The sequence below is a fragment of the Phytophthora sojae genome (assembly GCF_000149755.1).
Source record: "Phytophthora sojae unplaced genomic scaffold PHYSOscaffold_3, whole genome shotgun sequence".
In the NCBI taxonomy this organism is placed as follows: Eukaryota; Oomycota; class Peronosporomycetes; order Peronosporales; family Peronosporaceae; genus Phytophthora; species Phytophthora sojae.
This window is the reverse complement of record NW_009258117.1, coordinates 6,425,017-6,450,136: the sequence shown is the minus strand read 5'-3', so window position 1 is coordinate 6,450,136 and position 25,120 is coordinate 6,425,017. Positions and strand designations below refer to the sequence as shown.

At 54.7% G+C, this 25,120-nt stretch overlaps 13 protein-coding genes across 13 annotated transcripts; 10 read left to right on the top strand and 3 right to left on the bottom strand.

Moving 5' to 3' along the window:
• Positions 1-537: 537 nt before the first annotated feature.
• Positions 538-1,065, bottom strand: PHYSODRAFT_492454 (hypothetical protein; the record flags this gene model as incomplete). The annotated part of the gene is made up of 1 exon (XM_009525743.1): positions 538-1,065. The coding sequence occupies one exon, from the start codon at positions 1,063-1,065 to the stop codon at positions 538-540; it is 528 nt and encodes a 175-aa protein (XP_009524038.1).
• Positions 1,066-1,542: 477 nt separating this feature from the next.
• On the bottom strand, positions 1,543-1,830 carry PHYSODRAFT_489097 (hypothetical protein; the record flags this gene model as incomplete). Its single annotated transcript, XM_009525742.1, has 1 exon — positions 1,543-1,830. The coding sequence occupies one exon, from the start codon at positions 1,828-1,830 to the stop codon at positions 1,543-1,545; it is 288 nt and encodes a 95-aa protein (XP_009524037.1).
• Positions 1,831-2,584: 754 nt separating this feature from the next.
• PHYSODRAFT_557431 (hypothetical protein) lies at positions 2,585-3,962 on the top strand (the record flags this gene model as incomplete). Its single annotated transcript, XM_009525741.1, has 1 exon — positions 2,585-3,962. One exon carries the CDS (start codon positions 2,585-2,587, stop codon positions 3,857-3,859), a length of 1,275 nt encoding a protein of 424 aa, XP_009524036.1. The 3' UTR covers positions 3,860-3,962.
• A 1,802-nt stretch (positions 3,963-5,764) lies between these two features.
• PHYSODRAFT_490869 (hypothetical protein) lies at positions 5,765-7,102 on the top strand (the record flags this gene model as incomplete). Its single annotated transcript, XM_009525740.1, has 1 exon — positions 5,765-7,102. The coding sequence occupies one exon, from the start codon at positions 5,765-5,767 to the stop codon at positions 7,100-7,102; it is 1,338 nt and encodes a 445-aa protein (XP_009524035.1).
• Positions 7,103-8,072: 970 nt separating this feature from the next.
• Positions 8,073-9,383, top strand: PHYSODRAFT_495152 (hypothetical protein; the record flags this gene model as incomplete). Its single annotated transcript, XM_009525739.1, has 1 exon — positions 8,073-9,383. One exon carries the CDS (start codon positions 8,073-8,075, stop codon positions 9,381-9,383), a length of 1,311 nt encoding a protein of 436 aa, XP_009524034.1.
• Positions 9,384-9,850: 467 nt separating this feature from the next.
• Positions 9,851-12,075, top strand: PHYSODRAFT_329295 (hypothetical protein; the record flags this gene model as incomplete). The annotated part of the gene is made up of 4 exons (XM_009525738.1): positions 9,851-10,069; positions 10,141-10,369; positions 11,054-11,166; positions 11,245-12,075. The coding sequence occupies 4 exons, from the start codon at positions 9,851-9,853 to the stop codon at positions 12,073-12,075; spliced, it is 1,392 nt and encodes a 463-aa protein (XP_009524033.1).
• Positions 12,076-12,241: 166 nt separating this feature from the next.
• PHYSODRAFT_313559 (hypothetical protein) lies at positions 12,242-13,113 on the top strand (the record flags this gene model as incomplete). The annotated part of the gene is made up of 2 exons (XM_009525737.1): positions 12,242-12,883; positions 12,970-13,113. The coding sequence occupies 2 exons, from the start codon at positions 12,242-12,244 to the stop codon at positions 13,111-13,113; spliced, it is 786 nt and encodes a 261-aa protein (XP_009524032.1).
• An 801-nt stretch (positions 13,114-13,914) lies between these two features.
• PHYSODRAFT_489485 (hypothetical protein) lies at positions 13,915-14,435 on the bottom strand (the record flags this gene model as incomplete). The annotated part of the gene is made up of 2 exons (XM_009525736.1): positions 13,915-14,109; positions 14,175-14,435. 2 exons carry the CDS (start codon positions 14,433-14,435, stop codon positions 13,915-13,917), a joined length of 456 nt encoding a protein of 151 aa, XP_009524031.1.
• Positions 14,436-16,197: 1,762 nt separating this feature from the next.
• PHYSODRAFT_329293 (hypothetical protein) lies at positions 16,198-17,130 on the top strand (the record flags this gene model as incomplete). Its single annotated transcript, XM_009525735.1, has 1 exon — positions 16,198-17,130. The coding sequence occupies one exon, from the start codon at positions 16,198-16,200 to the stop codon at positions 17,128-17,130; it is 933 nt and encodes a 310-aa protein (XP_009524030.1).
• A 1,462-nt stretch (positions 17,131-18,592) lies between these two features.
• Positions 18,593-19,552, top strand: PHYSODRAFT_488921 (hypothetical protein; the record flags this gene model as incomplete). Its single annotated transcript, XM_009525734.1, has 2 exons — positions 18,593-19,348; positions 19,418-19,552. 2 exons carry the CDS (start codon positions 18,593-18,595, stop codon positions 19,550-19,552), a joined length of 891 nt encoding a protein of 296 aa, XP_009524029.1.
• Positions 19,553-20,212: 660 nt separating this feature from the next.
• PHYSODRAFT_488139 (hypothetical protein) lies at positions 20,213-21,174 on the top strand (the record flags this gene model as incomplete). The annotated part of the gene is made up of 3 exons (XM_009525733.1): positions 20,213-20,593; positions 20,672-20,846; positions 20,933-21,174. 3 exons carry the CDS (start codon positions 20,213-20,215, stop codon positions 21,172-21,174), a joined length of 798 nt encoding a protein of 265 aa, XP_009524028.1.
• Positions 21,175-21,748: 574 nt separating this feature from the next.
• On the top strand, positions 21,749-22,924 carry PHYSODRAFT_329290 (hypothetical protein; the record flags this gene model as incomplete). The annotated part of the gene is made up of 3 exons (XM_009525732.1): positions 21,749-21,937; positions 22,002-22,130; positions 22,739-22,924. 3 exons carry the CDS (start codon positions 21,749-21,751, stop codon positions 22,922-22,924), a joined length of 504 nt encoding a protein of 167 aa, XP_009524027.1.
• Positions 22,925-24,060: 1,136 nt separating this feature from the next.
• Positions 24,061-24,891, top strand: PHYSODRAFT_262844 (hypothetical protein; the record flags this gene model as incomplete). The annotated part of the gene is made up of 1 exon (XM_009525731.1): positions 24,061-24,891. The coding sequence occupies one exon, from the start codon at positions 24,061-24,063 to the stop codon at positions 24,889-24,891; it is 831 nt and encodes a 276-aa protein (XP_009524026.1).
• Between the last annotated feature and the right edge of the window lie 229 nt (positions 24,892-25,120).

Below are 25,120 nucleotides of genomic sequence, written 5' to 3'. Positions count from 1 at the left end.
GCGCCGAGGAAGATCAGCGCCGCCGCGACGAAAAGGCGGCCAACGAGGCCCGCCTTCTGGAAGCCAAGGCTGAAGCAGAGGCGCGCCGCCGTGAGGAGAAGCTGGAGAGAGAGGACCGTGCGCGCCGAGAGCGCGAAGATGCGCGCGCCCGCACTCAAGAGCTGCTCATATTGATCGGCGCACTGACTAAGAAGGCGTGAGCGGAAGGCGCGCATGCTCTTCGAAGTGAGGCTATCATTCACGTTCTAGTTACTATATACTTGTCACTTACCACTATGCCTCAAATCAAACATGTTGTTCATGATCCGCTAGCGTGTCCGTCATGGGTTACGTGATCTTCTAGCGCCTTCATCATCACATGTACTTCTCGTGCTGCGTACACATCTCTGTGAAGTCAAGTGCAAGACGCACGAGCATCGAGTTCGGCTCTCCGTCGCAAAACGTTTGCAGCACGCTGCTGCCAGCAACATCGAGATAATGAAGCAGCTCAATTCAACGGCAAAGAAAAATGTATGGTTGCATGCAGTACAAACACGGCTAGTTCGACACCCTACTCGCTGGATAGCTCCATCTTGCCTGAAAACGTCGTGCGTATCTGTAGATGCCGACCGTGCGGACGCGATAGTTAGCCATTCTGAAGATGTTGTTGATTCGGTGCCCACGAAGCTCGGGGTCGTACGGCAGGGGGAGGTTCAGGCGGCTGTACACCTTTTGCATGCTCCCCATGCCCCACTCCGCCGCCTGCCTCACGGACGTGATGGCGCTATGAAGCGCCCGCGCGGAGCTTCTCAGCGACGGGAGAATCCTCTCGAGATCGCCATCTTTGAGAGGAGTCAGGATGCGACCGACCATGCTGGTCGAACACGGGAAGGCCGAGTCCGACACCACGTTCATACGTGTGTCCGGGCAGAGGGTAGGGTCGATCAACTTGGAACGGAAGCCCAAGGAGGTGTCGGAGTCGTTCCACGACCCGGGGCAATTGTGTTTACACCAAATGATGCAGTCGTCGGCTGCGAAGCAGATTGTGCCAGTCACGAAAACGGTTTGCAACCACCCGTTATACATGGCGTTCTGCAAGTCCGCATTCGACGGCTGCTGAACCTACAATATCATTGATGTTAGCCTTCTATCATAGCAAGTAACATTTTGCAAACTACAACTCACCCTTAAGTTCTTCCCATCAATGAAGCCGAATGTGTGTATGAGAAGCGGCTCGCGGGCTTCCAAAAGCTTTGCGAGTTCGGCTTGGCGAGCAGGCGAGGGCCAAGAGATTCTGGCAGGAGCGTAGCCTTTTAGCGCCAGCGACAGCGCTTCCTCGGCGCGGCGTAGCGGCCTCGATATGGTGCCCGGCGGAGCCCCAAACATCATACACAGGGAGCTCTGCTCCATCGACCCGACGTAGAAGCACAGCACCAGGCCCAGGATCTGGTGGTAGTGTCGGAGCTTCGGGGGCCGCCCGCGTGCCGTGCTGCGTGGGATGTAGTAAAAGCGGCTGAAGCGCCGCAGTAGTTGGTGGAAAGCCGACCTGAAAGCATGCATGAATTAGATATAGCGCAGCAACTTCAGATAGTAAGTAGGGTCGCACCTGGTCAAGCTCGTCGCGTTTAGGAAGTTGATGTCGCTTTCGCGCGTGTACAACATCATCCACGCGGAGTCGCAGGGCGTGTAGAGGCACTGGGTGGTCAGGTAGTGCCTGGTCCGCATGGCGATCCTCCACGCCTCTTCCACGAGCTTGTCGTACACCTCCCTGCGCACCTCGTGCAGCGTCTCCTCCTGCTCGACGAAGGCGCTAGCCAGCACCAGCATCGCATCGACGTCCTCTGCGGCCATCGTTCCGGCGCTTGTGTCCGACGCGCGCCAAATTCGAAACTGGTGTAGAAGGGATGCAGCGTCGGCGGTGTCCGGAACAAAATGACGGGTACATTCATAAAGCCCAGCAAGCGTCTATCAAGCCGCTTGATTCAGGGCGATATCAAGCGGACACAAGTGACGCATGTACGACAATTGCGGTGGAGATTTTGAGCGCTATGTCAACATATATCTTTTTAAGCCCTGTCATATCTGCTGCAGGTATGACAGCCCCTTAATGTATATCTGGTAGGCGTCCAGTGGACGATGTCTGGTTTAAACCCAGTAAAAGCAGTTTAAACCTACCCAAAAACCCAGAACCTAATTCATATTTTGAAAATCAACAGGTTTTCCAGCTCTGATACTTACCCAAGGTAGCACGGGCTTCAACTGGATAGTTCTTCGAGGTCAATGGTGCTTCAAGCAGGTTTTAGTCTGCACGCAGACCAATGGGCGTAGACTAAAGCTAACACCACGAAATGAATACAGCAGAGGGTTTGCAGCTCACAAAGATGAGTCCAGGATTCAACTGTGCGTGATCGCGGTTGATACGATACTGCCCCGAGGTGGAACCGCGCAGCCGTGTGCAACGTTGCAGATGAACACGATGTCGCTTGATCCGTTGAAGTCACTTCGCCCCCTCCGCTCGAACGCATCCGCCAACTTGCCACCAAAGGCTCACGCGCATTCTACTGCGGTGCCAAACGCTTACCGTCTCCCAGCTACTACTCGAACGATGCTGCGCTCCTTGGCCGAGAACAGCTTCAGTGTCATGAGCTACAACGTGGCGGGCCTTCCAGCGGTTCTGTCGAGTGGAAACCCGTCCGCGAACAGCGTCGAGATCGGGAAGCGCATTAGCAACTGGGACGTCGTGAATGTGCAGGAGGATTTCAACTACCACGCCTACGTCTACTCGGAGAATTCGCACCTGTACCGGACGGCTACCAGCGGCGGCGTTCCGTTCGGCGACGGTCTCAACTCGCTATCGAACTTCTCGTTCAGCAACATCACGGACCTGACGCGCACCAAGTGGGAGGTCTGCAGCACATTCGACGGCGCCGACTGCCTTACGCCCAAGGGCTTCACGTTCTTGGAGATCCAGTTGGCTGACGGCGTCACCTTCGACCTGTACAACCTGCACACGGACGCCGGGGTTACGGCCGCAGATGAAGTAGCCCGAGCGGCGAACCTGGCTCAGCTCAGTGAGTATATCATAGCCAACTCTGCTGGCAACGCGGTTATCGTCATGGGGGACACCAACACGCGCTACACTCGTTCGGATGACACCATCCGTGAGTTTGCTGAAGGCTTGGGGCTAACGGACGGGTGGGTCGAGTACGTCCGCGACGGCGTGTACCCAACCAAAGGGGCCGACGCTATCGTGTGCGACTCGAGCAACATGACCGACACGTGCGAGGTCGTGGACAAGATCCTGTTCCGCGGCAACAACTACATCACTCTATCACTGGAGAACTGGAAGAACGAGAACGCCGCGTTCCTAGATGACGACGGAAACATGCTATCGGACCATCCGCCCATTTCGTCGACCTTCTCGTGGACACTTAACGATGCTATTCGTCTGAGCAATGCTGTCGGGGGACCACACGGAGACCAATTCACGGACGTTGGGTCGGCTGCTGGCGGCCAAACTGTGAACTCGATCACGCTACGATCGGGATCGCGCGTGGACGCAGTGAGTCTCACAATATCGGCACCAACTGCGACAACTTTCTCCCACGGAGGCACTGGCGGCACGGCAAAGACACTGACTTTATCGTCTGGCGAGTACATCACGTCGATCGAAGCTCACTGGGGCAAGTACAACAGCCACACGCGAATTTTCTACCTCAAATTCACGACGAGTCTGGGGAACACACTTTCAGGAGGGGCCACGACCGAGGATAAAGCGACATTGTACGCCTCCGACGGCTACCAACTCAGTGGCTTCCACGGCCGTGACGGTGATGCAATTGACGCTTTGGGAGCGGTTTGGACCAAGATTTCCTCCTAACCTACGAAAAATACGAGTCGTAGTGCTGCATGCAATGCAATTCGTAGCGACATGATGCGTCAGATTGGTACACTGTACATGTAAAGCAATTCTTGAATACTGTACCTAGAAGCTCAATGTGTACGTTTACCCCCCCCCCCCCCCGACGCAGGGAAGAATATACCGTAAGGTCTTCTGCCAGTTTCGTGCCGTCCTTCGAGCTTGCGGACTTGCTGTGGCATAACTTTTCATTGAATTGTCCATTCTGAAATCTGATTGCACCCGCTAAATCTGCGCGATTAGGCTGAATTTATGTACTTCACGCTGGTCCGTGTCTATTTTGCAGAACTTCTTGTTATTGTTTTGAAAAGCTTGTTGATTTGGAGTGAGACTTTTGTATGCTAACGTTATGCAAATCCTAGGAGGCTCATCACCGGAAATTGCATGTGACGCTGGAAAAATCTACCAATAGACTGCGAGAGTTTAACAAGGAGAAGATGCTAATTGGCTAAAACAAGTAGGCGGCATTTTCGGTCTGGAATTTTCAATAGCAAGAGCACCGTTCGTGTAGCTTTACAGTCGTTGAACTCACTGTGCTGTGTGGTAGATGGCGGATCGTTGCTGCCTCGCTGGGGCTGCAGTGAACGAACGACCCGTGCGACTTCCTCAAATAATTACGTGTTCATCTTGACGTGATTCTGCTCTGTGTCCTTACCGAATCAACACTCAAATCCACACCTTCTACGAGCCCGTCTACTTCAAAAGTGGGCTTTTCCTAAAACGAGAGCCAAAAGTCGCACAAAATGGGCTCCCTCATGGTAAGTACGAGATCAAGGAGCCCTTGGTTCGGGCTCCCCATTGGCTCCCCTCCAGGGCTCCCCAAATTTAGCTTCAAATCTATGACGGGCTCTTCATAGTAATCTGATTGGCCAATTTTACCTAGACTTAAGGCGAGCAACTTCGCGTGATCGATGCGCCACGCTAGAAGATCGAGCTCAAAGATCACCACACTAGAAGATCTCGCGCCGCTCATATGTGTACAGCCGCTCCGAGGCCACCCCAGCGTCGCCGATCGTCCTTCCTTCCCCTCAAGGAGAAGCCCTCTTTCCTATGCCTTTTCAGGTTAGAACCTGGAGATACTTCAATGACGGCCAATCATCAGCGAGATATTTAACAGGTGAGGGATGAGCCCTTAACGAGGGCTCACAGTTCTGGAGGGCTCCTTTCACTTAACCTATTGAACTCAAGAGCCCAGGAGCCCGAGCTCGCGACTTTTTGGGTTCACCCAAGAGCCCAGGAGCCCGGCTCTCCCCAGGGCTCGTAGAAGGTGTGGAAGGTGTGCTCAAATCTCTGAAGTTGAAGTTGATCTGCCAGCGATTCCGCAGCTGGATCGACGGATTCAACAAGTTGTCGACGGCAACTGTACAGTGTACGCAGGCTTGGACTTGGCTCCAGAATAGTCAAGGGGTTTTGCAGCGTCGGTGTATTCCGAATAGCACCTTCGAAGTTCGTGACCCAGCCTCGCCATTGCCGAGTCACCAAAGCCTCCCACCGCTACAGTGTTCACCAACAAAGTGTCGAAGCCCAGCAGGCAATGATGGCGTGAATACAGTGTTCACCAACAAAGTGTCGGCAATGATGGCGTGCATGACCTGGCCCAATGCTCACAACGCACAGCATCCTAAGTTGCTGAGCAACCATTCTTTGGTCAATTAGTAACGGAGCACATCTTATATTTTACTCTTGCGCACTGTACCCCCCCCCCTGCAACCACTGGCACAAGCGCTGCCCCGCGATGCACCCATGCCAAGTCATTCCTACTAAAAAGTTATCCCTGCCACAAGCGCTGCCCCGCGATGCACCCATGCCAAGTCATTCCTACTAAAAAGTTATCCCTCAGTCTTCGATTTGCAGCCGACCGCAGCCATGGCCGCTGCCAATACCTTCAGCGTCATGTGCTACAACGTGGCTGGCTTGCCGGCACTTATTTCAAGCGGCGACCCCAACTCCTACAGCGTGGACATGGGCAAACGTATCAGCGACTGGGACATCGTCAACGTGCAGGAAGATTTCAACTACCACGCCAAGCTCTACTCGGAGAACAAGCACGAGTACCGTACCCCTACAAGTGGCGGCGTGCCGATCGGCAGCGGCCTCAACACGCTCTCGCATTTCGCCTTCACGAACGTCACAGATCTCGAGCGTGTCACCTGGGAGGATTGCAGCAATTACGACAATGCCGACTGCATGACGCCCAAGGGCTTCACGTTGGTCGAGGTTCAGCTGGCTGACGGAGTCACCATCGACATCTACAACCTGCACACAGACGCCGGAGTGACCGCCGCAGACCAAAAAGCGCGCGCTTCGAACTTGCAACAGCTGAGCGACTTCATGGACGAGAACTCGGCCGGTAACGCGGTGGTTGTCATGGGCGACACCAACACCCGCTACACCCGCGAGTTGGACACAATCCGCGAATTTATCGAGGGCCAGAAGCTCACGGACGGCTGGGTCGAGAGCATTCGCAACGGGAAGCCTCCCAAGAAGGGTGCGGAGGCGCTCAAGTGCGAGACGGAGAACATAACGAACGAGTGTGAGGTCGTGGACAAGATCATGTTCCGCGGCAACAACTACATCAGGCTGACGCTGGACAAGTGGAACAACGAGAACGAGGCGTTCATGGGCAAGAACGGCGCCCCGCTGTCGGACCACCCGCCAATTTCGTCCACCTTCTCATGGACATTGAACCCCGACATCTACCTCAGTAGCGCAGTGGGCGGTCCCCACGGCACTCGCTTCTCGGACGTCGGATTGGCTGCGGCTGACCAGACTGTGAGCTCGATCTCGATCCGTGCGGGTGACCGCGTTGACGCTGTGAAATTGGAGGTGTCAGAGCCAACGGAGAGTACCCTCTCTCACGGTGGCACTGGCGGGTCTCTCAGCAGACTGCGCCTCGCGTCTGGCGAGTACATTACGTCCATGGAGGCTCACTGGGGTAAGAAGCATGACAGGACTCGTATCTTCTACCTCAAGTTCGGAACGAGCGAAGGCCGGTCGGTGGTCGGAGGAACCCCCACGGGCTCCAAAGCCACGATGACAGCACCGGAGGGATTCCAGCTGAGCGGCTTCCACGGCCGTGCTGGTGATAACATCGATGCGCTGGGTGCGATCTTCACACGGGTGGGGGGCACGACTCAGCAACAGCAGCACTCAGGTAAACGTGGCAGATCAAAGAAAACGAACCATTACCGTAGCACTGACTAAACAAATGGGGGTAAAGTTTAGTTAATTCCCAGCAGACGCTTTGTATCGCCACGTTGGCACTTGGTCACTGGCTGACTGATCTGGTGGCCGATTTCCTTCGAAAGATACTATTGTGCTTTGCAACGATTTTGGCAATATGAGGCGAGATTTGCTGTATTTATAGCGACGATAAATCGAGGTGCATAAATGGGTGGAGGCCTAGAATTACACTAAAAGCGCCACTTTTGAAAGTGCATATTGTGGCTGTGCAGCTGCAATTCTGTCGGTTTTTATCCACAAGCACCTACACACACGGCAATTATGCATAAGAGGTTGGATGGTGCTGGGGATCATGGACGGTGGTGTACTGGGCCAATGCATGGCTGCTGACAGGCCCTCCCAAGTCGATATATATATGAGGAGGTGGATTTATGCATAATTTTAGCAGGTCGTGTATCTTTTTTCACACATATTTAGGAGCAGGCTTTGCCATATTTAGCGTCTAAAATGGTCGGCAAAATCATTGCAAAGCACGATCCACAGGCTGAGGTTTCATATTGACGCGATGATAAGTAGCGTTGACCTCGACTTCCTACAACGTAGCAATAGGGAAGCCCATCTCAAGCTCAAATGGCCGCAATCTCCCCAGAAAGTCCTCAACTCCAGCTGGGCGTCAGAGTGTTCCATCGGGTGAACTGAAGCTCCCAGACTGGGAGTCCCAGTTCATGCTCGCCGGATGGACTAGCCACAGTATTTCGCCGCCGTACATGTGAACAAATGTATCGAGCCGACATCTGCATCGATCTCGAGATGTACAAAGCTAAAAGTGCGATCTGCTGCGCCCGCATTACGTTTCCAGAGCGTGTCGCTATGTACCTATGGTATTCTGCTGGTCGACGACTTGGTCCGGCCTGAGGGGTGCTCACTTCTCAACTTGTCGTCTTCACTACAGTCTGTAGTACAGACCCACGACGGATAACGAACCGCCACGATGCAAGTGCAGGCTGAGAACACCTTCTCCGTCCTGTGCTACAACGTCGCCGGCCTGCCGGCGATTCTCTCCAGCGGAAACCCGGAGGCCAACAGCCTCGAAATGGGCCGGCGCATCAGCGACTGGGACATCGTCAACGTGCAGGAGGACTTCAACTACCATTCCTTCATCTACAAGGAGAACACGCAGAAGTACCGCACGGCCACGAGCGGCGGCGTGCCGTTCGGAAGCGGCCTCAACACGCTCTCCCGCCTCCCGTTCAGCGTCTTGGGCCTCGAGCGCGTCCGATGGGCCGAGTGCAGCAACGACGAGAGCGCCGACTGCATGACGCCCAAGGGGTTCACGCTGCAGGGCGTGCAACTGGCGGACGGAGTGACCATCGACGTGTACAACCTCCACGCGGACGCCGGCACTTCCCAGACGGACCAGAAGGCGCGCGCGTCCAACCTGCAGCAGTTGGGTGACTACATCAAGGAGAACTCGGCCGGCAACGCCGTTATCGTCATGGGCGACACCAACACGCGCTACACTCGCTCGCTCGACACGATCGCCGAGTTCGTGGCTGAGCAAAACCTCACCGATGGCTGGATCGAGTACGTCCGCAAGGGGTCCCTCCCTAAGAAGGGCGGCGACGCCATACTGTGCGACGCCACAAACATGACCAACAAGTGCGAGGTCGTGGACAAGATCATGTACCGGAGCGGCAAGTACGTTTCGCTGACGCTGGACAAGTGGAACAACGAGAACGAGGCCTTCCTCGACAAAAACGGCAAGCAGCTGTCGGACCACCCGCCCATTGCCTCGACCTTCTCGTGGTCCGTGAGCCCCGACTTCAACCTGAGCAACGCCGTCGGCGGCCCGCACGGCACCTTCTTCACGGACCTCGCTCTGGCTGAGCCCGGACAAACTGTGAGCTCCGTTACGATTCGCGGTGACAGGCGCGTTGACGCCGTGACGCTCGAGGTGTCGGACCCCACGGAGAGTACGCTCTCTCACGGCGGAACTGGCGGCACCCCCAAGAAGCTGGCGCTCCGGTCGGGCGAGTACATTACGAGCATGGAGGTTCACACGGGAAAGAAGGACGAGCGCACGTGCGTCTTCTACCTCAAGCTCGGCACCAGCAAGGGCCGAGCGATCGCGGGCGGAACCCCGACGGACGACAAGGCCAAGGTGACCGCGCCCAAGGGTTTCCAGCTGAACGGCTTCCACGGCCGCGCGGGCGAGACAGGAATCAACGGCATCGGTGCCATCTTCACGAAAATCTCGAGCGACGGCGCTGCTAAGCAGACTCAATCTGAGAAGCAGGCGTAGAGGGTGGCAGTTTGAGTGCGCACATGTCAGTGTATTCGCGATCTAACCGATAAGAATTGAGTTTTATTGTTTGGATTCTAGCGTGTATGCGGTAGTTGCTGCGTCTTACACTGTTGTCCAAACAGTGCTCTCGCTCTACGTGAATTCTTGTGTACGTCTAAGATACCTAGTGACGAGTGTCGCTCTGGTAATTCAGCAACAAATACAACTTCGAAGTAAAGCATTTCGAGGTTCTGTGGGCCCCAGCCTGTTTATTTTAGCGACTCGACAACAATTGGTAGACCCAGGTCGTCGCCGCTAACAAAGTCAGCTAAACAAAGCGTAGGCCTTGCAGCTAATCTTGTCCGCCATCATGAAAGGACGTTGGTTTCTGGGACTGTGTGGCGGGCCCTACCACTGCTGCTGCTGCTGCGGTCCACTTCGAGCTACTAGCTATTTGCACGTGGCAACCGCAGGCGACTAGAGTGATGGTGCCCGTGAAGGTTGGCGACGTGCTCGAGTTCGACGCGCTGTCTGCGTCGGGCATTGGCAGCTCCAGCCCAACCAAAGCCGAAGGGAGAAGCCTCACCACCGGTCGCGTAGTGGAAGTAAACCCCGAAGATGAGGGAGGAAACGGCACCTGCACTGTGCAAGTGTCGCCTTATGAGCCTCTGCAGCCGCTAGACCTCAAGCGAGCGTTTTACAAGGTACTTAGATTAAACTATGCAATTATGCTTGTATGAAGCTCTCTAAGCAAAGTTATGCTTTACAATATCAGGTCGTGTACGAGGCTGGTGAGTTGCGTTCTCTCTCCTCTGCAATGGTGAGCTGGGAGATCGAGCTCGAGAGCGCGGATACGAAGCGTCTGGAGCGTGGTGTCGTGAAGCAAATAGACTGCGATATCAACTGCGCCTTGGTCCTTTTTACCGGTGGGAGGAAGGAATGGCTCGACCTCACCTTTTTCCGCGTCAAGGTGCCCGGCCACCAGACCAGTCCAAGCGTCGACGGTGAGGATGTGCTTGGCAATGACGCGAAACACTCCTCGCCCAGTCACAAACATAAGCAAAGCGAAGCCAGGGAATCCTCCAAAAGCCACGACACTAGTGGGGTCTCTGACAGCGTCCAACCTTCTTCACTTTACGATTCTTCTGTGGTTGTTTCGCCGCTGAGTATGCCCCGTGTCGATCCAGACGACTTCGAGTGGCATTTGGAAGGTACCCATGTCGAACTCTGCAACCGGGGCGGACAGTTCTTGGAGGGCGCAGCTCTGTGCTCAAAAACGAAGTCTCATCTTCAGCTGTACAATGAACACCGGGGATTTTTCGAGGTTGCTAGCTCGGTCCAATGCTTCAAAGTGGTGATTCACGGCTTGGAGAACGTCAAAACATTTCCAATGGGCCAGATAGTGGAGGTGTATTCGCCATTTATTGGAGAGTTTCGAAGCGGAACTTCTCTAAAGGCTGCGGCGCTTGGCCACCTGACCCCTATTCGGTTTGGGACCAGCATGGCGGTCGAATGGATCGATCTGAAGTCGCAGACCTTCAAGTTGGTATTCCTTCCTCACATTACGGACGCTTTTGAACATCGAGATGGTAGGGATCACGCTCAGCTACACGCCCCAAGACCTCACAAATTGCACGGAGAGGACTCACATCGCAATCCGGATCTGGAGTACCCACGTTTGTTCGAAGGACAAGGAATCGAGTTATTTGACGATTACTCCAAGCAGTATCTGAAGTTCAAAGTGGCTGCACAAAGCAATTGGTCCAACGAGGCCTTCATCTTCGAGCCCGTGGAAAACCCGGTCGGAGGAGTATCCTCACGCTCAGCGAAACATATCGTGAGCTCTCTGTCCCATCTTCGAAGTCGTCTGCTATTGCAGCCGGCTCAGTGGGAAGAGTACCGTCGAATTCTTGTGGGTCACCGAGTCGATGTGTACGACCGTGTCGGCAAGAGCGTTATGAACGGGAAGATCCTCGCAGTTGGCGGCAGCGAGAACTCCAGCGACGAGCCAACTCTACTAGTTCGCTTCAAGGACGGACACCAGTCCTGGATCGACTTGCGTACGGACAAGGTGAAGCTACGAATGCATCCTGCGACAGAGACGACTCGAGCTTCCGACGAAGGTCCAAAGACGCCACCACAAGCGTCACCTAGGATGGAGAGCACTAACGAGAACGGCGTTGCTTCAATGTCCACCTCAAGCTCGATCCCAGCAGTTCACCCGAACAAAACTGACACGGTTCCACCACAACCAGACCACAGTCAATCGTTATTTCGCATTCCAAGCGGAGAAACACCAGACAACTTCGAGGGCACTCTGCCAAAGACGAGTGCAGCTCCTAATCCAGTAAGCGAGCCCGAAGTACCAGCAACTGGAGGCAGCCCGACTCGAAAACCTTCTCCCGGGAAACGCGTAGGTATGCACCGGCGAGCCAGTCAGTCGTCGGACGTCCCGAAGGTGCCGCTACCCGCTGATCCGGTGGAGCCACGAGTTCTGCCTGCGTCGATCCCCATCAAGGAAGAAACCCCGTTGGCACCGGCCGTGTCCACGGTCAAGCCGTTGAGTCCGCTGCAGTCGCCTCGCCTCGACTCGCATCATATGCGCCCGGTGTCACCAGGCGGCCCTCTTCCCCCCGTGCAGCCAGGCAGCAACCTCAGCTCCCCCAGCAAGACGCAGCAGCTCGCGCAGACAGGTGAATCCAGCAGCTAGCTGGACAAACCACGCACGCCACAGTTATACTCCATTAAGTATACTTTTGTGCTTTTACCTCTACTAAGCTAGCACCAAGTGTAGCCATATACCTCGTTTAAATCCCAACAACCCCCAATCAACACGAAGAGCTCACTTTGCTTGTCAAGGATACCTACTTATCGTCATGCTGCTCCAGGGGAAGCGCGCCCTCGTCGTGGGGCTCATGAACAAGCACTCGCTGGCCACGGGGGTCACGCAGGCGCTGCTCTCCGCGGGCGCCAGCGTCGTGGTGTCGTCCAAGACGCCGCTGAGTGAGAGCCACGTCAAGAGCTGCGCCTTCCGAGTGCCCGACGCCTCGGCCCTGCACTTCGCGCCGTGCGACGTCGAGAGCGACGCGAGCGTCGAGCAGCTGCTGCAGCGCTGCGGCGAAGTCTTCGACGGGCAGCTGGACGTGCTCGTGCACTCGGTGGCCTTCGCCCCGCGCGAGGCCTTCACCAATGGACTGCTGGACACGCCGCGCGCCGCGTGGACGCAGGCCATGGACGTCAGCGCCTACAGTTTGGTGGCGCTAGCCAGAGCCGCAAGGCCCCTGATGGTCAACGGCAACGAGGAAGACGGGAGAGGAGACCGCAGCGTGCTGGCGCTGACGTACGCGGGATCGACCAAGGTGGTGCCCAACTACAACGTGATGGGGCCGGCCAAGGCGGCGCTCGAGGCGACGGCGAGGCAGCTGGCGCATGAGCTTGGACCTGACGGCATCCGCGTCAACTGCCTCAGCCCAGGACCCATGAACACCGTGTCGGCGCGGGGGATTCCTGGAATTTCGGTGAGTGTTGGGGAGTTTGTGTGGAGGATTGCTTGCTGTTTTGTTTCTTCTTACGGGTGTATTCCTTGTGTTTTTGGGTGGCGTAGAAAATGAGGAAGTACGCGGAGGAGCACGCCCCCTTGCGGCGTAACAGCTCGATGGGAGATGTGGGGTCCGTCGCAGCGTTCTTGTCGAGCGACCTTGCTGCGGCAGTCACGGGTCAGACCATTTATGGTGAGAGCACCTCCTGATAGAGCTCGGTCGTAATATCTATGGCGGTGTTCTGACGGGTATTTTGCTTTACAGTTGATGGTGGTCTGAGTGCTATGGCCCCATCCGCGAAGGATGACTAGAGACAAGCATTTCGATTTTGAATGGAGGAGGAAATGTACTCGGGTGGATAGTGGTGCAAGTTGAAAACTGACATTAGTAAATAGCTAGATACATATTCTAGCCTGCAACAAGCGCTGTGCTTGTTTGTCTGCACTGTTTGTTGCGGTGTAATTGTCTCGTTCTGATAATGAGGAAAATGGATCGATGATTAAATTGCCATCGTGTCTGCCTTCGGCCGGGTAGGTGCTGGGGTGGAGTTTCCGCTGCCACAGCGGTTTCCTTGTCCTCGAAGGTTCACGCCCCGAGGGTGTTGGCAGCCAAGGGTAGAGTGCTGTTGCAGAACTGAAGACGGAAGCTGGTCATATCCGCGCAAACGAGCTAAGTGTACAGGCTCCTCCAGATCAGCAATCATTGTTCGCCAAATGACGTTGTGCCAGTGTAGATACGCTATCTTGTCCAATAGCAGTTGAACGAGTAGGCTGGAGAGCTCGGTATCGGCAGGTATATCACCACTGGTATCCCCATCCACGTTTCCAGATCTTGACGTCGATCGAGACGTAACCACCTCACAACTTGGCGTCTGCGTTGACTGGGGGTGGTCACTCGGGGCTACGACATCGTTGCCAGAGGTGAAATTGATATCCACGATGTGTTCTATGGGAAAGAAAATAAAACTATAGATTAGCTCCTGGCATCCGCACTGTAGTCACTGCAGCGCACTACAGTACAGAGGTTAACGTACTGAAAGCTCGCCACTGGACCCCTGTAAGTGCCAACGCGTAGAAGCGTAGCACACAAAAGCCGCTGCAGCTCGAGTAATCGACAGCACACACTGCCGGGCTGGTTGGGAAAGCAACAGCGCAATTGTTTGACTGAAACACGACAACCTCGTCCAGCCACAACTCGCATGGCCCCTTCGACACAAGACGACTGTACGTCAGCTGCTGACACAACCGCGATACAACACACTAGGCCTTACATGTTCAAACCCGCCTTCGGCAGCTTCATCGTCGTTCCAGTATATTTTCTGCGGCCCTTCTCCCATGACAGCGATCTCTGGAGGGGCCTCCACGCCACAAGAGCTCGATGTCGCGTCAATCATCTGCCTGAGTGAAGCAAACCCTGTCAAAGGGAATGCATCGGCAAAGGTGTCGACGTTGTAACAAGCATCGCGCGTCCAGTTTAGTCCGCGGAAGGCCGAGTTTACACACGGCTTGATGGCTGTCGAGCAAACTGGCATCGACAACTCGGTCGCCTGAGCGGTCGATGATTCTGCGGGGAACGAGAAGATGGCCGAGCCTTTGACTCGCGCTGTAAAGAGCCAAACGCTCATCATCAGGAACAGAGGAAACATCGTTGACGCGAGAAATTGCTTTGCCGCCTCTCGGCTGGAGGAAACTTTCTTATTCAGAGATATTGTTATTATTTAGAATGCCTAAATGATGTGTATACTTATTATAACGTTAGTAATACTACAGTAGTAGTAAAATTGTGCTCGAAAACGAAACAGGTCTGTTTGCCGTTGTAGTGAAGATCTGGTCTGCTATATCTGCATATATAGGCGTAGTATGCCTTTCACCTCACCTGGTGATTACACTACATGTACATGTGCCGTCAAAACTCAGATTCTAAATGAACAATAAATTAATGGTTTTTGAAAACTCCTGCTATTCGAGGGTTAAGTTTTGGTCAAGTCAATTGCTCAGACCAAAATTTACAATGTGCACTACACAATAGGTACGTCAACGATGATACAGAGCTGCGATGCCCCATCCAAATTCAATTTGGCAAATTGCCATCTTACCTATCCGGAATCTTTTCTTCTTCGTAAAACGCTGGATGGATGTGCCATGTGATACAGCTCTGTGATCTGTCAGTGATAAAGCCTCAGTACGTTAGAGGCGCACTCCGTACCAACAATGTGGCTTACGTTCACTGTTGGCATTTACGTTGGCAAGCAAAAAAAAACTCCAAGGCTCAGTACACTGTACTGTATTTTTTATTTTTGTTTTACCTATGATGGGGTCCACAACACTTTGATGGGGAAGTTTCAATGGTACAGCCTCAATCGGATTGCAACTAGGCAAGTTTCACACGCCACCGGCGAATGTGTACGCCAAAGCAACACCAACCATGCTTTTACATTGCTTTTGGTACTGTGCCGTACAGGTACGAAGTCGAAGGCGAGTTCATGTACTGTACCGGCATTCTAAAGATCTGCATCGAGAGCACGGTGTTGTCGTATCGCAAATCTTCCGCTCCCGCTTCCACAGCCACAGCTGCATACAATTCGTCGTCCCATCGGTTCGTCCGGTACACGTGCGCAGGAAAACTCCGTAATGCAGTCGACCGAATAAAACGAAGTGTCCTGTAGGAAGAGTACCAGTAACCTGTAAATAAAATGTATTGGACACGTTGAGCGAACTCCCCTCAAGGACTGTACATGCACGGTTTAGCACGGTAGTCCGCCAAGCTAAACCAGGTTTCCTGAAACCCACCGCGTCCACTGAAGCTGCATTGGCAATACGGTAATGCAGGATTGTTCTTCAGTTTTGAGACTCCAAATCCCGCGTTGCACGAGCGATGAAGTACATGTATTGTGAAAGAACAGGTGACTGGATGAGGTGATCGATGATTGGTGTGGCGAAACGCACGACAGGGAACCATCAGTGGTGGAGGCGGCGGTGGTGCCCGCAGCTGTGGTTCTCTGTACCAGCTGCACTGCGAGCAGCCACAATTTGTGCTGCATTGGCTCAACTTTTTTTGATGGTCCCTTTCACAGCAATAGTCTCACCAATACACTCTTGACTCGACAGACGGCGAAACGGAACTCGGTCTTCCACTCGGTGATGGAACGTGGATCGACGAAAAGCGTGCATGTCTTCCTCGCGCTGTTCGACTGGCGGTTCGACCTCTGCTCCCGATCGTGACCGCTGACTGACAAGCGCACCAGTCTTCTTCTCAGTTCTCAATTGCACCCCTCGACCCCAAGCCAAACTACGATGAAGGCCCCGTCAACCATCCTCGCCGCTGCCTCGCTCATGGCCACCGTGCACGCCCACGGCTACATCTCGCAGCCCAAGGCCACGTACGACTCCACCACCGAATACACCAAGTACAATGCGCTGACCTCCGCCAGCGTGAACAAGGGCTTCAGCGGCGGCAAGTACGACGACAGCCCGGAGAACAACGCCAAGGCCTTCAACGACCACTGGAACGCCACGGGCTACAAGTCGCTGCGTGAGATGCTTGACCCGATCGCGCCGGACTACGGCCACTCGCTCAAGACGGCGACGCCCGTGGACGTGACGGGCTACACGGAGATGTGGTGGCAGAACGACGAGTACAAGGAGGGCTTCATCAACTCGCACTCGGGTCCGTGCGAGGCGTGGATCGACGACGTCAAGATCTTCCACCACGACAACTGCGCGGCCGAGTTCAAGTCGTACCCGGCCAAGGTGCCGGCGGACTACTCGTCGTGCAAGGGCGACTGTCTGCTGGTGTTCTACTGGCTGGCGCTGCACGAGCCCAACTGGCAGATCTACAAGCAGTGCGTGCCGATTACGAACGGTGGTTCGTCAACGACCCAATCTTCGGGCAAGGGGGAGACCGATGCCTCGGATGCGGGTACTACCGAACAAACAACCCTGGTGGCGACTCCTGCGGCGACGACGACAGCGCCTAAGGCTGCTGTTGTGACTCCCTCGCCCGTCGAATCTACGCCTGAACCCGTTGAGGCTACGCCGGAGCCTGTTACTGCTACGCTCAAGCCGTTTGAGGAGGCTACCGAGACCCCGTCGACGGAGGCGCCAGAGGTTGCTACCCCTGCCCCGGAGGCTGCGACGGAGGCTCCTGAGGATGCTACGGAGGCTCCCGAGGCTGCTACGGAGGCTCCGGCGGCCAAGACCGGTTTGCGTAAGGATTGCCATGCTTAGGGCAGCATTCCACGCCCGTTGACATGCTTAGAGCTGACCTATCGGTCATTGTAGATGCGTGTGTTTTAGCGTTTAATTTCGCCTCTTTAGACTTGCAATGAAAGCAATTGCAACTTTGGATGCTTACGATTTTGCCCAGCAACAGGATAGTTGATTATTTGTCCTTGTAATTGTTTTTATAGTCGCTAAATTACACAAGAGTCATATTTGCGAAGAAAATACAACACTAAAGGAAGTGCCCCCTTTTCAGATTTCTGAAAAGCTACTGTGGATCTGGATTCCAAACGGTTTTTGCTTTTTGCACCGCATTCGTATGGTACTGTGCATGCACTATACTGTACCAAATATTGAGTATCTAACGCCCTCGATGTTTCGATGACTTCTAAATTATAGCTGCCCGTAATGTACAGCTACAATTTGTTCGTTAAGCATGCACCTATCTACGGACTGGCCCAGCAATTTGTGATGGGTGGATTCGAGGGAACTCATTGCTTAGCTGCAGTACATGCACAGCTCGGAGGGTTTAGCTTAAGTATCTCAACTTGCTTCAACCGTTGAGCATCATGATATGAGCAAAAATCCTACAGAGCTACAAGTACTAATTTACAGCTTACAGATTTAGAATATTGTTTAGGAAAAATAAATAACGTTATTTGAGTATGAAGAGTTCCATAATTTGAGCCAGAGCACAGGATTGGGTCTTGAATAGCTGTACATGTAGTTTGCTACTATTATTAAAAATACTTCCTGTCTGCACCTGATTGCCATCGAAACAGACAGATGCGAACAAATGACGTTCTGTTACTGTTGGGTAATTCGCATCCGGGCCTGGTAAAAAAATGTGCGCACATAGATTAATAGCCCTGTCGTATTAGTACAGTATAGAGTCTTTTGTGGGCTGGCTAAAATGCACGCTCGCCGAACAACGGCAAGAAAACTGGAGTGCGCCCCGCAGCCTATGGAGTTTCAAAAGCCCAGATTCAGCTCGGGGACATTTCCTTATTGGGATCTAATATGCAGTTACCCGCTAATTTATGATAGCACATTCTTCTGTACAAGCACGGACAGGTTGGACTGATCTGGAGGAACGCACCATCGTGCGTTACTACTTCACTAGTATCGGCACAATACATACATAAATACAGTATTAGGTGACGGCAAGAACTAAATTACCGTAAACCATCACATATACATTGAGGACGCAAACTGCAGCTGGAGTCCCGATATTGTCGTCTGTCTGGTCGTGCTTACAGATTTGAACAGAAATCCATTCATCTTCATACTCTAATGCACAATGATCACCTCAATCCACTACCCGTCAGCTGTGTCTAAGGAAACATCCACTAGCTGATCCATACATGAGCTTCTTACTGTTCGACCTACACCAATGAGATACCAAATTCTTGTCAGTATTCATTTGATCCTCAATCGAAAGCCTCAACTAATCGCAAACTCAGACAAGATGAAGGCCCCGTCAACCATCCTCGCCGCTGCCTCGCTCATGGCCACCGTGCACGCCCACGGCTACATCTCGCAGCCCAAGGCCACGTACGACTCCACCACCGAATACACCAAGTACAATGCGCTGACCTCCGCCAGCGTGAACAAGGGCTTCAGCGGCGGCAAGTACGACGACAGCCCGGAGAACAACGCCAAGGCCTTCAACGACCACTGGAACGCCACGGGCTACAAGTCGCTGCGTGAGATGCTTGACCCGATCGCGCCGGACTACGGCCACTCGCTCAAGACGGCGACGCCCGTGGACGTGACGGGCTACACGGAGATGTGGTGGCAGAACGACGAGTACAAGGAGGGCTTCATCAACTCGCACTCGGGTCCGTGCGAGGCGTGGATCGACGACGTCAAGATCTTCCACCACGACAACTGCGCGGCCGAGTTCAAGTCGTACCCGGCCAAGGTGCCGGCGGACTACTCGTCGTGCAAGGGCGACTGTCTGCTGGTGTTCTACTGGCTGGCGCTGCACGAGCCCAACTGGCAGATCTACAAGCAGTGCGTGCCGATTACGAACGGTGGTTCGTCAACGACCCAATCTTCGGGCAAGGGGGAGACCGATGCCTCGGATGCGGGTACTACCGAACAAACAACCCCGGTGGCTCAGACGGAGACTACGGATGCGCCTAAAGCTGCTGCAGCAACGCCTACGCCCGTTGATGCTACCCCCGAGGCTACCGAAGCTCCTTCTACTGAGGCACCAGCGGTTGATACCGCGGCGCCAGAAGCCGATACTCAAACAGAAGCTGCTACTCCGGCACCAGAGGCTGCTAAGGCCACCTCTGCAACTCCCGACACTGCAACGGAGGCCCCGGAACTTGCCACGCCCGCCCCCGAAGTCACACCGACGACTCCGACATCGGCTGAAGCTGCGAAAAAGTCTGGTAAATGCGTGCGTCGTCGCTCCTAAGATGGGGGTGTCCGAATCCAGCCGCCTCGAGATGACGAGCGTATCCCGTAGTCAACGGGCCGTAGAAACCTAGATGTGTGCGTACTATACAGTAGATGTCGGATTAGTCTCCTCGCTCATGTAATACCACGTACAGTATGAGAACGCCAAGTTGGTTCAATGTTCGAGGTCACCTTGTGTAAAGGCAGCAGGATCACACCCTTTGCCTTTTGGGAGATTCCAGCCTTCGCCACGTAGCATTGCGGTGAACTTCCTCACGGCCCCCGGTCTTTGATTCTGAGCTTCTGACGGTAGCGACTGCGATAACGGCAGCTCGGGTGGCTTGAGCTCATAGGTACTGGAAACGACCCGATCGCTACACACGCCCATGTGTTCCATGAAGCCATGTGCAGACAGCGCAGCTTTTACCGTTCGACTGAAAGTGCCTTCACCAAATCGCATTAATTTTTGCTTCGGATGGGGCGTTCGCAGGCACATCGCAGTAACAGCATCTCGAGGGTAAAAGCATCGACGATGTAGTGTACTACGTGAGTGCGAAAGTGTCGATGCGCCGATGCGCTGTTTGTGCGGAGGCTTACTAACCCCTCACTCTATTAATCGCGCGCTTCCCGACAGCCCCTCGCCCGCCGGAAACCTCGACCCTCTTCCTATAAGACGACCATGAAGACCTTCTTCACCCCTTCAGGCGCTCTCACGCTCGCAGCGCTGGTGAGCTGCGTGAACGCCCACGGCTACATCTCCAAGCCCAAAGCGTCGTACAAGCCCAACACCATCTACACGACGTACAACGGCCTCACTGGCGCCAGTGTGAACAAGGGCTTCGACGGTGGCGTCTACAACCATGAACCGGAGAACAACGCCAAGCAGTTTGCGGAGCACTGGCAGGCCACGGGGTACAAGTCCCTTCGCGATATGATCGACCCCATCTCGCCTGGTTACGGCAAATCGCTCGACACGGCGACCCCGATCGATGTGAGCAGCTACAACGAAATGTGGTGGCAGAACGACGAGTACAAGGAGGGCTTCCTCGGCTCGCACCACGTACGTATATACTTATCCCCTTGAGTTGTACACATATTAGACCCCGCGCTGATCTTCTAATGCTACGTGTTTATATAGGGCCCCTGCGAAGGCTGGATCGACGACACCAAGGTTTTCCACTACGACGACTGTGTCGCCAAGTTCCCGTCGTACCCGGCCAAGATCCCCGTCGACTACTCGGCGTGCAAGGGTGACAAGTGCCTGTTTGTCTTCTACTGGCTGGCGGTCCACTCGCCCGAATGGCAGATCTACAGTACGTTCCAGAGTCCGATAGACATGGTTGTGCTTCTACTGCTAACGCGATTGTCCCCCTTACTACTTTTTTATTTTATTTTCCAGAGCAATGCGTCCCCATCTCGAACGGAGGATCTGGTGGTGGTGGCGAGGTGGCTGGCGAGGCTTCTACCTCTGTGCAGATGACACCTGAGGCCTCCACGCCCGACGCAGCTACAGCTGCGCCTCTGACGACGGACTTCACTCAGGTGGACGCGACGCCGGCCCCGGAAAGCACTCCCGCCGCTGTCTCAACGATGGGCACGACGCCTGCTACTGGCTCGTGCAAGCGCCGCATGCGGAGCTAAACGCGCATCGAGGCTGGTCCGCGTGAGTGAGCTCTGTGGCCGTACGAAAATGTTTCCCTGAAGCGGTCACCAAGGCAGTGTTCTTGTCTGTAATCGATTTCGTAGTTGTGTCTTGTCCGTTCTGAGCGAGTTCACTGTGTTGTTCAAAGGAAAAGGTGATGCTTGTACCTGTCTTACGTTCGCCGACGCCCAAACCTTTCCTCGGCTCATATCCTCACTGTGGGGGGGGGAGGGGGTGAAGCTACACAAATGATCAAGGCTCAGTCATTTGGCGGGTACCGCATGGATACAAGTGATCCTGTACGACCGATGAATCCTTTACAAAAGCATGCTGTTTCAATGACAAACCGGCCACCTTTGTTGATGAAAAAGCTCCACGAGCATGCGCATGCACGAAGATAACGACTCATGACCGTCATTCGTCATTATCGCGGTGTGAATCCTTTTTGCCGGGCAACCGAAGAATATGCCGGCTTTTCAGGGCTCGGCAACACACTCACTTTTCAACTTTCTCTCGCCTCGACAAGAAGACTGTGATTTCCCTGAGCTGCTGTACCTCGATCTACCCACAGCAATGAAGACCTACTTCTCCCCGTCTTCTACCGTCACACTCTCGATCTTGGTGGGATGTGCACAGGGGCACGGGTACTGCTCCAAACCTCAGGCGACATTCAAGCCGGGTGAGGTGTACACGAACTACGTCGGCATCACCAGCGCGAGCATCAACAAGGGCTTTGACGGTGGCGTCTACAACCACGAGCCTGTGAACAACGCCCAGCAGTTCACAGAGCACTGGGGGCGCCACCGGTTACTCGTCGCTGCGCGAGATGCTCGACTCTGTCGTGCCAGGCTGCGGCAACTCAGATGACACGGCGGTGGCCGTCGATGTGAGCGGTTATACCGATATGTGGTGGCAGAACAACGAGTACCAGGAAGGGTTCCTGGAGTCTCGCCACGTGCGTGCGATGGATAACTTTTAGCTGGCCTTGTGTTGTTGCTGATCTCACTATCACTTGTGCGTATCAGGGGCCGTGCGAAGCGTAGATCAATGACACCAAGCTCTACCATGCAGGGCCTCGTTCCCCGACTACCCGGGTAAGATCCCCACGGACTACTCATGCTGCACTGGTGACTGCCTGTTCACCTTCTACTGGCTTGCGCTTCACTCTCCAACATGGCAGATTTACAGTGCGTTGTTGCAGTGGCCTTGATCCGTGTTGTAGTGTTGCCTACACTGTGTAGCGGACGGGTACTTACACTAAGTTACATGTGCTGTGTATGCTACTACGCAGAAAACTGCGTCCCCATCTCGAACGGTGGGTCGAGTAGGGCCTAAAATCTCCGGCCCAATAACTCATCAACAGTTGAGTGAGAGGGCGGTGCTTCTCTTCTTTACTTTATGCAGACGATGTCGTTTAAGAAATGAATGTAGAGTGGTCTGGTTTGATGCGCATTGATACCGTTGATGACACTAGGATAGCACTCAATGCACTTTACTGCAAGAGGGGCTGAATTTCACTCTCAAATACGACACGTGGAGCACAGAGGCCGTCGGCACTGCTAGCGTCGCATGCCGCTCTCGGATCTTTACGTCATCGCAGGCATGTACGTCGTGGGGCGCTTGCTGCTCACTCCCGCTGGCGGCCCAGGCGACGATATCACCATCGACAAAGGCACCTCGAGGCTGAATGAAGGGAATTTCGTGCTGCTGCTGTTCACGCTTGCTGCCGTTGACGCGAGGGCCCACTAGACCGCAGGCACTCACTTCTAAGCCCCCCCCCCCCAAAAAAAAAAATGAATGGCATGCATGTGCATGAAATTTAGCTTTGGTGCGATTCGTTATCACAATGTATGTTGCTGGGTAGATAGCGTAAAAAATAAATGCTCTCGACAGGATTCCCAATGGAACTCGGAACGTTTCAAATGGTGCTTGCTTTTCAGCGGTTCGCCGTTGTAACGACGACCAATACCCTCGAAATGCAGCATCATCGCACCAGCGCTTCAGTGCGGCTTGATCAAAAGGCTGCACTCGGATGGCGGAACGTTACTCCTCTCACCGAGAGGAGTGAGCTCTGGCGATCAAACGAGCGAACTCAACAGCCCTCCTCCATCTGGTTTCGCGAAGATGGCACCACGGTTGCAGCCCATGAGATGGCTCGCTGCTGATCTGGCCATATCTGTGTCGAAGCATTGCGTTCGCGCCGCTATGAAGGGCGTCGTCGAGTCGAACTCGAAGTGCTCGAAGCACCATAGAGAGAACGTAGACTACCCAGTGGTACACTTCCCAGTCACAATGATGTTGGCAGGGGCAGCAACTCACTGTTCGCACACGCAGATTAACGCTGTGCCCCTCAATTCGTCCGCCCTTCCGTCCAGAGTGGCGCGCTTATTGTGGAGAAGTCCACTTCACCGCCAGGGGCAGATGGCACTGGTTTGGCGCAGGTTGGCGCCGGTGGACTTGAAAAATGAATCAAATAGTAGGCGCCTCACTTGTCTTTCGTGACGAAGCACGCGCCTCTACAGCACCACTGGGCAAAGCCATCAAGAGCTGCGAGCCACGTGGGGGCAGTACAGTACATCTCGTTAGCTTTTTGCTGTTCAAACGGTCAAGCAATAGTCGGGCGGACTTTTCAGTCGACGTGCGGCTGTTTTCCCAGCACCGCCAAAACACGGCAACCACCTACAGTCACGGCTTAATCAGATCCAGATGGCCCTAGACGACACCACCGTCCACCGTCGTAAGCGCTGGCGATCGCAGCCCCCGAAAGGTGCAACGGCACGCGGCGCAGGACCGTCGGCAAGAACCTCCTGAATCAATGACCAGCTCCTCATTCCGACATTTGCCCCCTCAGCTCCAAGTCCACCACCTCCTCCTCCTCTTCAAGCATGAAGTTCGCTGTCGCCACCACTGCCATCGCCCTCCTGGCGCACTCCGTCGATGCGCACGGCTACCTCACTCAGCCGGCCGCGTACTTCCCCTACGGCATCAACACCAAGTACAACGCCATCATGACCGAGTCTTGTGACCCTGCGTTCGCTGGGCTCAAGTGGAACGACAACCCAGAGGCCAACACCGCCATGTTCACCAAGTCGTTCCCCAACTCGCAGTTCAAGACGCTGCGGGCCATGATGGACACCGCCGCCTCGGACTGCGGCAACACCGCGCTGACCGGCTCGCCCGTGGACGTGAGCTCGCTGAGCTCCATGAAGTGGCAGAACGACCAGGAGCAGATGGGCTTCATCGACTCGCACCACGGCCCATGCGAGGCCTGGATCGACGACACGCGCGTCTTCCACTCGGACGACTGCCGCGCCGCCTACACGTCGTACCCGGCCGAGATCCCCATCGACTACTCGGCCTGCAGCGGGGACTGCACCTTCACCTTCTACTGGCTGGCGCTGCACGAGCCCAACTGGCAGGTCTACAAGCAGTGCGCACCGATCGTCAACGGAAGCGGCGGTGCAAGCACGGCGCAGAGCCCCGTGGCCACGACAGCGGCTTCTGCTGTCACGCAAAACGTTGTGGCCACGGTTGCGCCGGCCCAAACGGATGCATCCACCGCTAGCGAGTACACCTCACCCCCCGCCACCACGACTGCTGCTACCTCGGCTTATACGACCACCCCGAGCACGGAGAGCCCCGTGACGACGACCACCTCGAACTGCAAGGCTCGTCGTCGCCGCCGGATGACCGCCAACCTGCGCTCGGAGAACTAGAAGGTCGTGTAGTGCAGTAGACGTATGTGTGACCTGGCTTCGAAGCAGCTTAGAGACGGCTTCGAGCACGGAGATAACGAAGTTGTAACCAAAGTGTGATGTTTTCCAGAAGTTTTGCTGTGTCCGAGAGTAACGCCATATCACTTCGGTTCAGGCTCGACAGTGCATTTTTTTCAGAGTGAAGGAGGTGTTGCCTTACCTTGCAACAATTGTTGCAAGACACCGAACT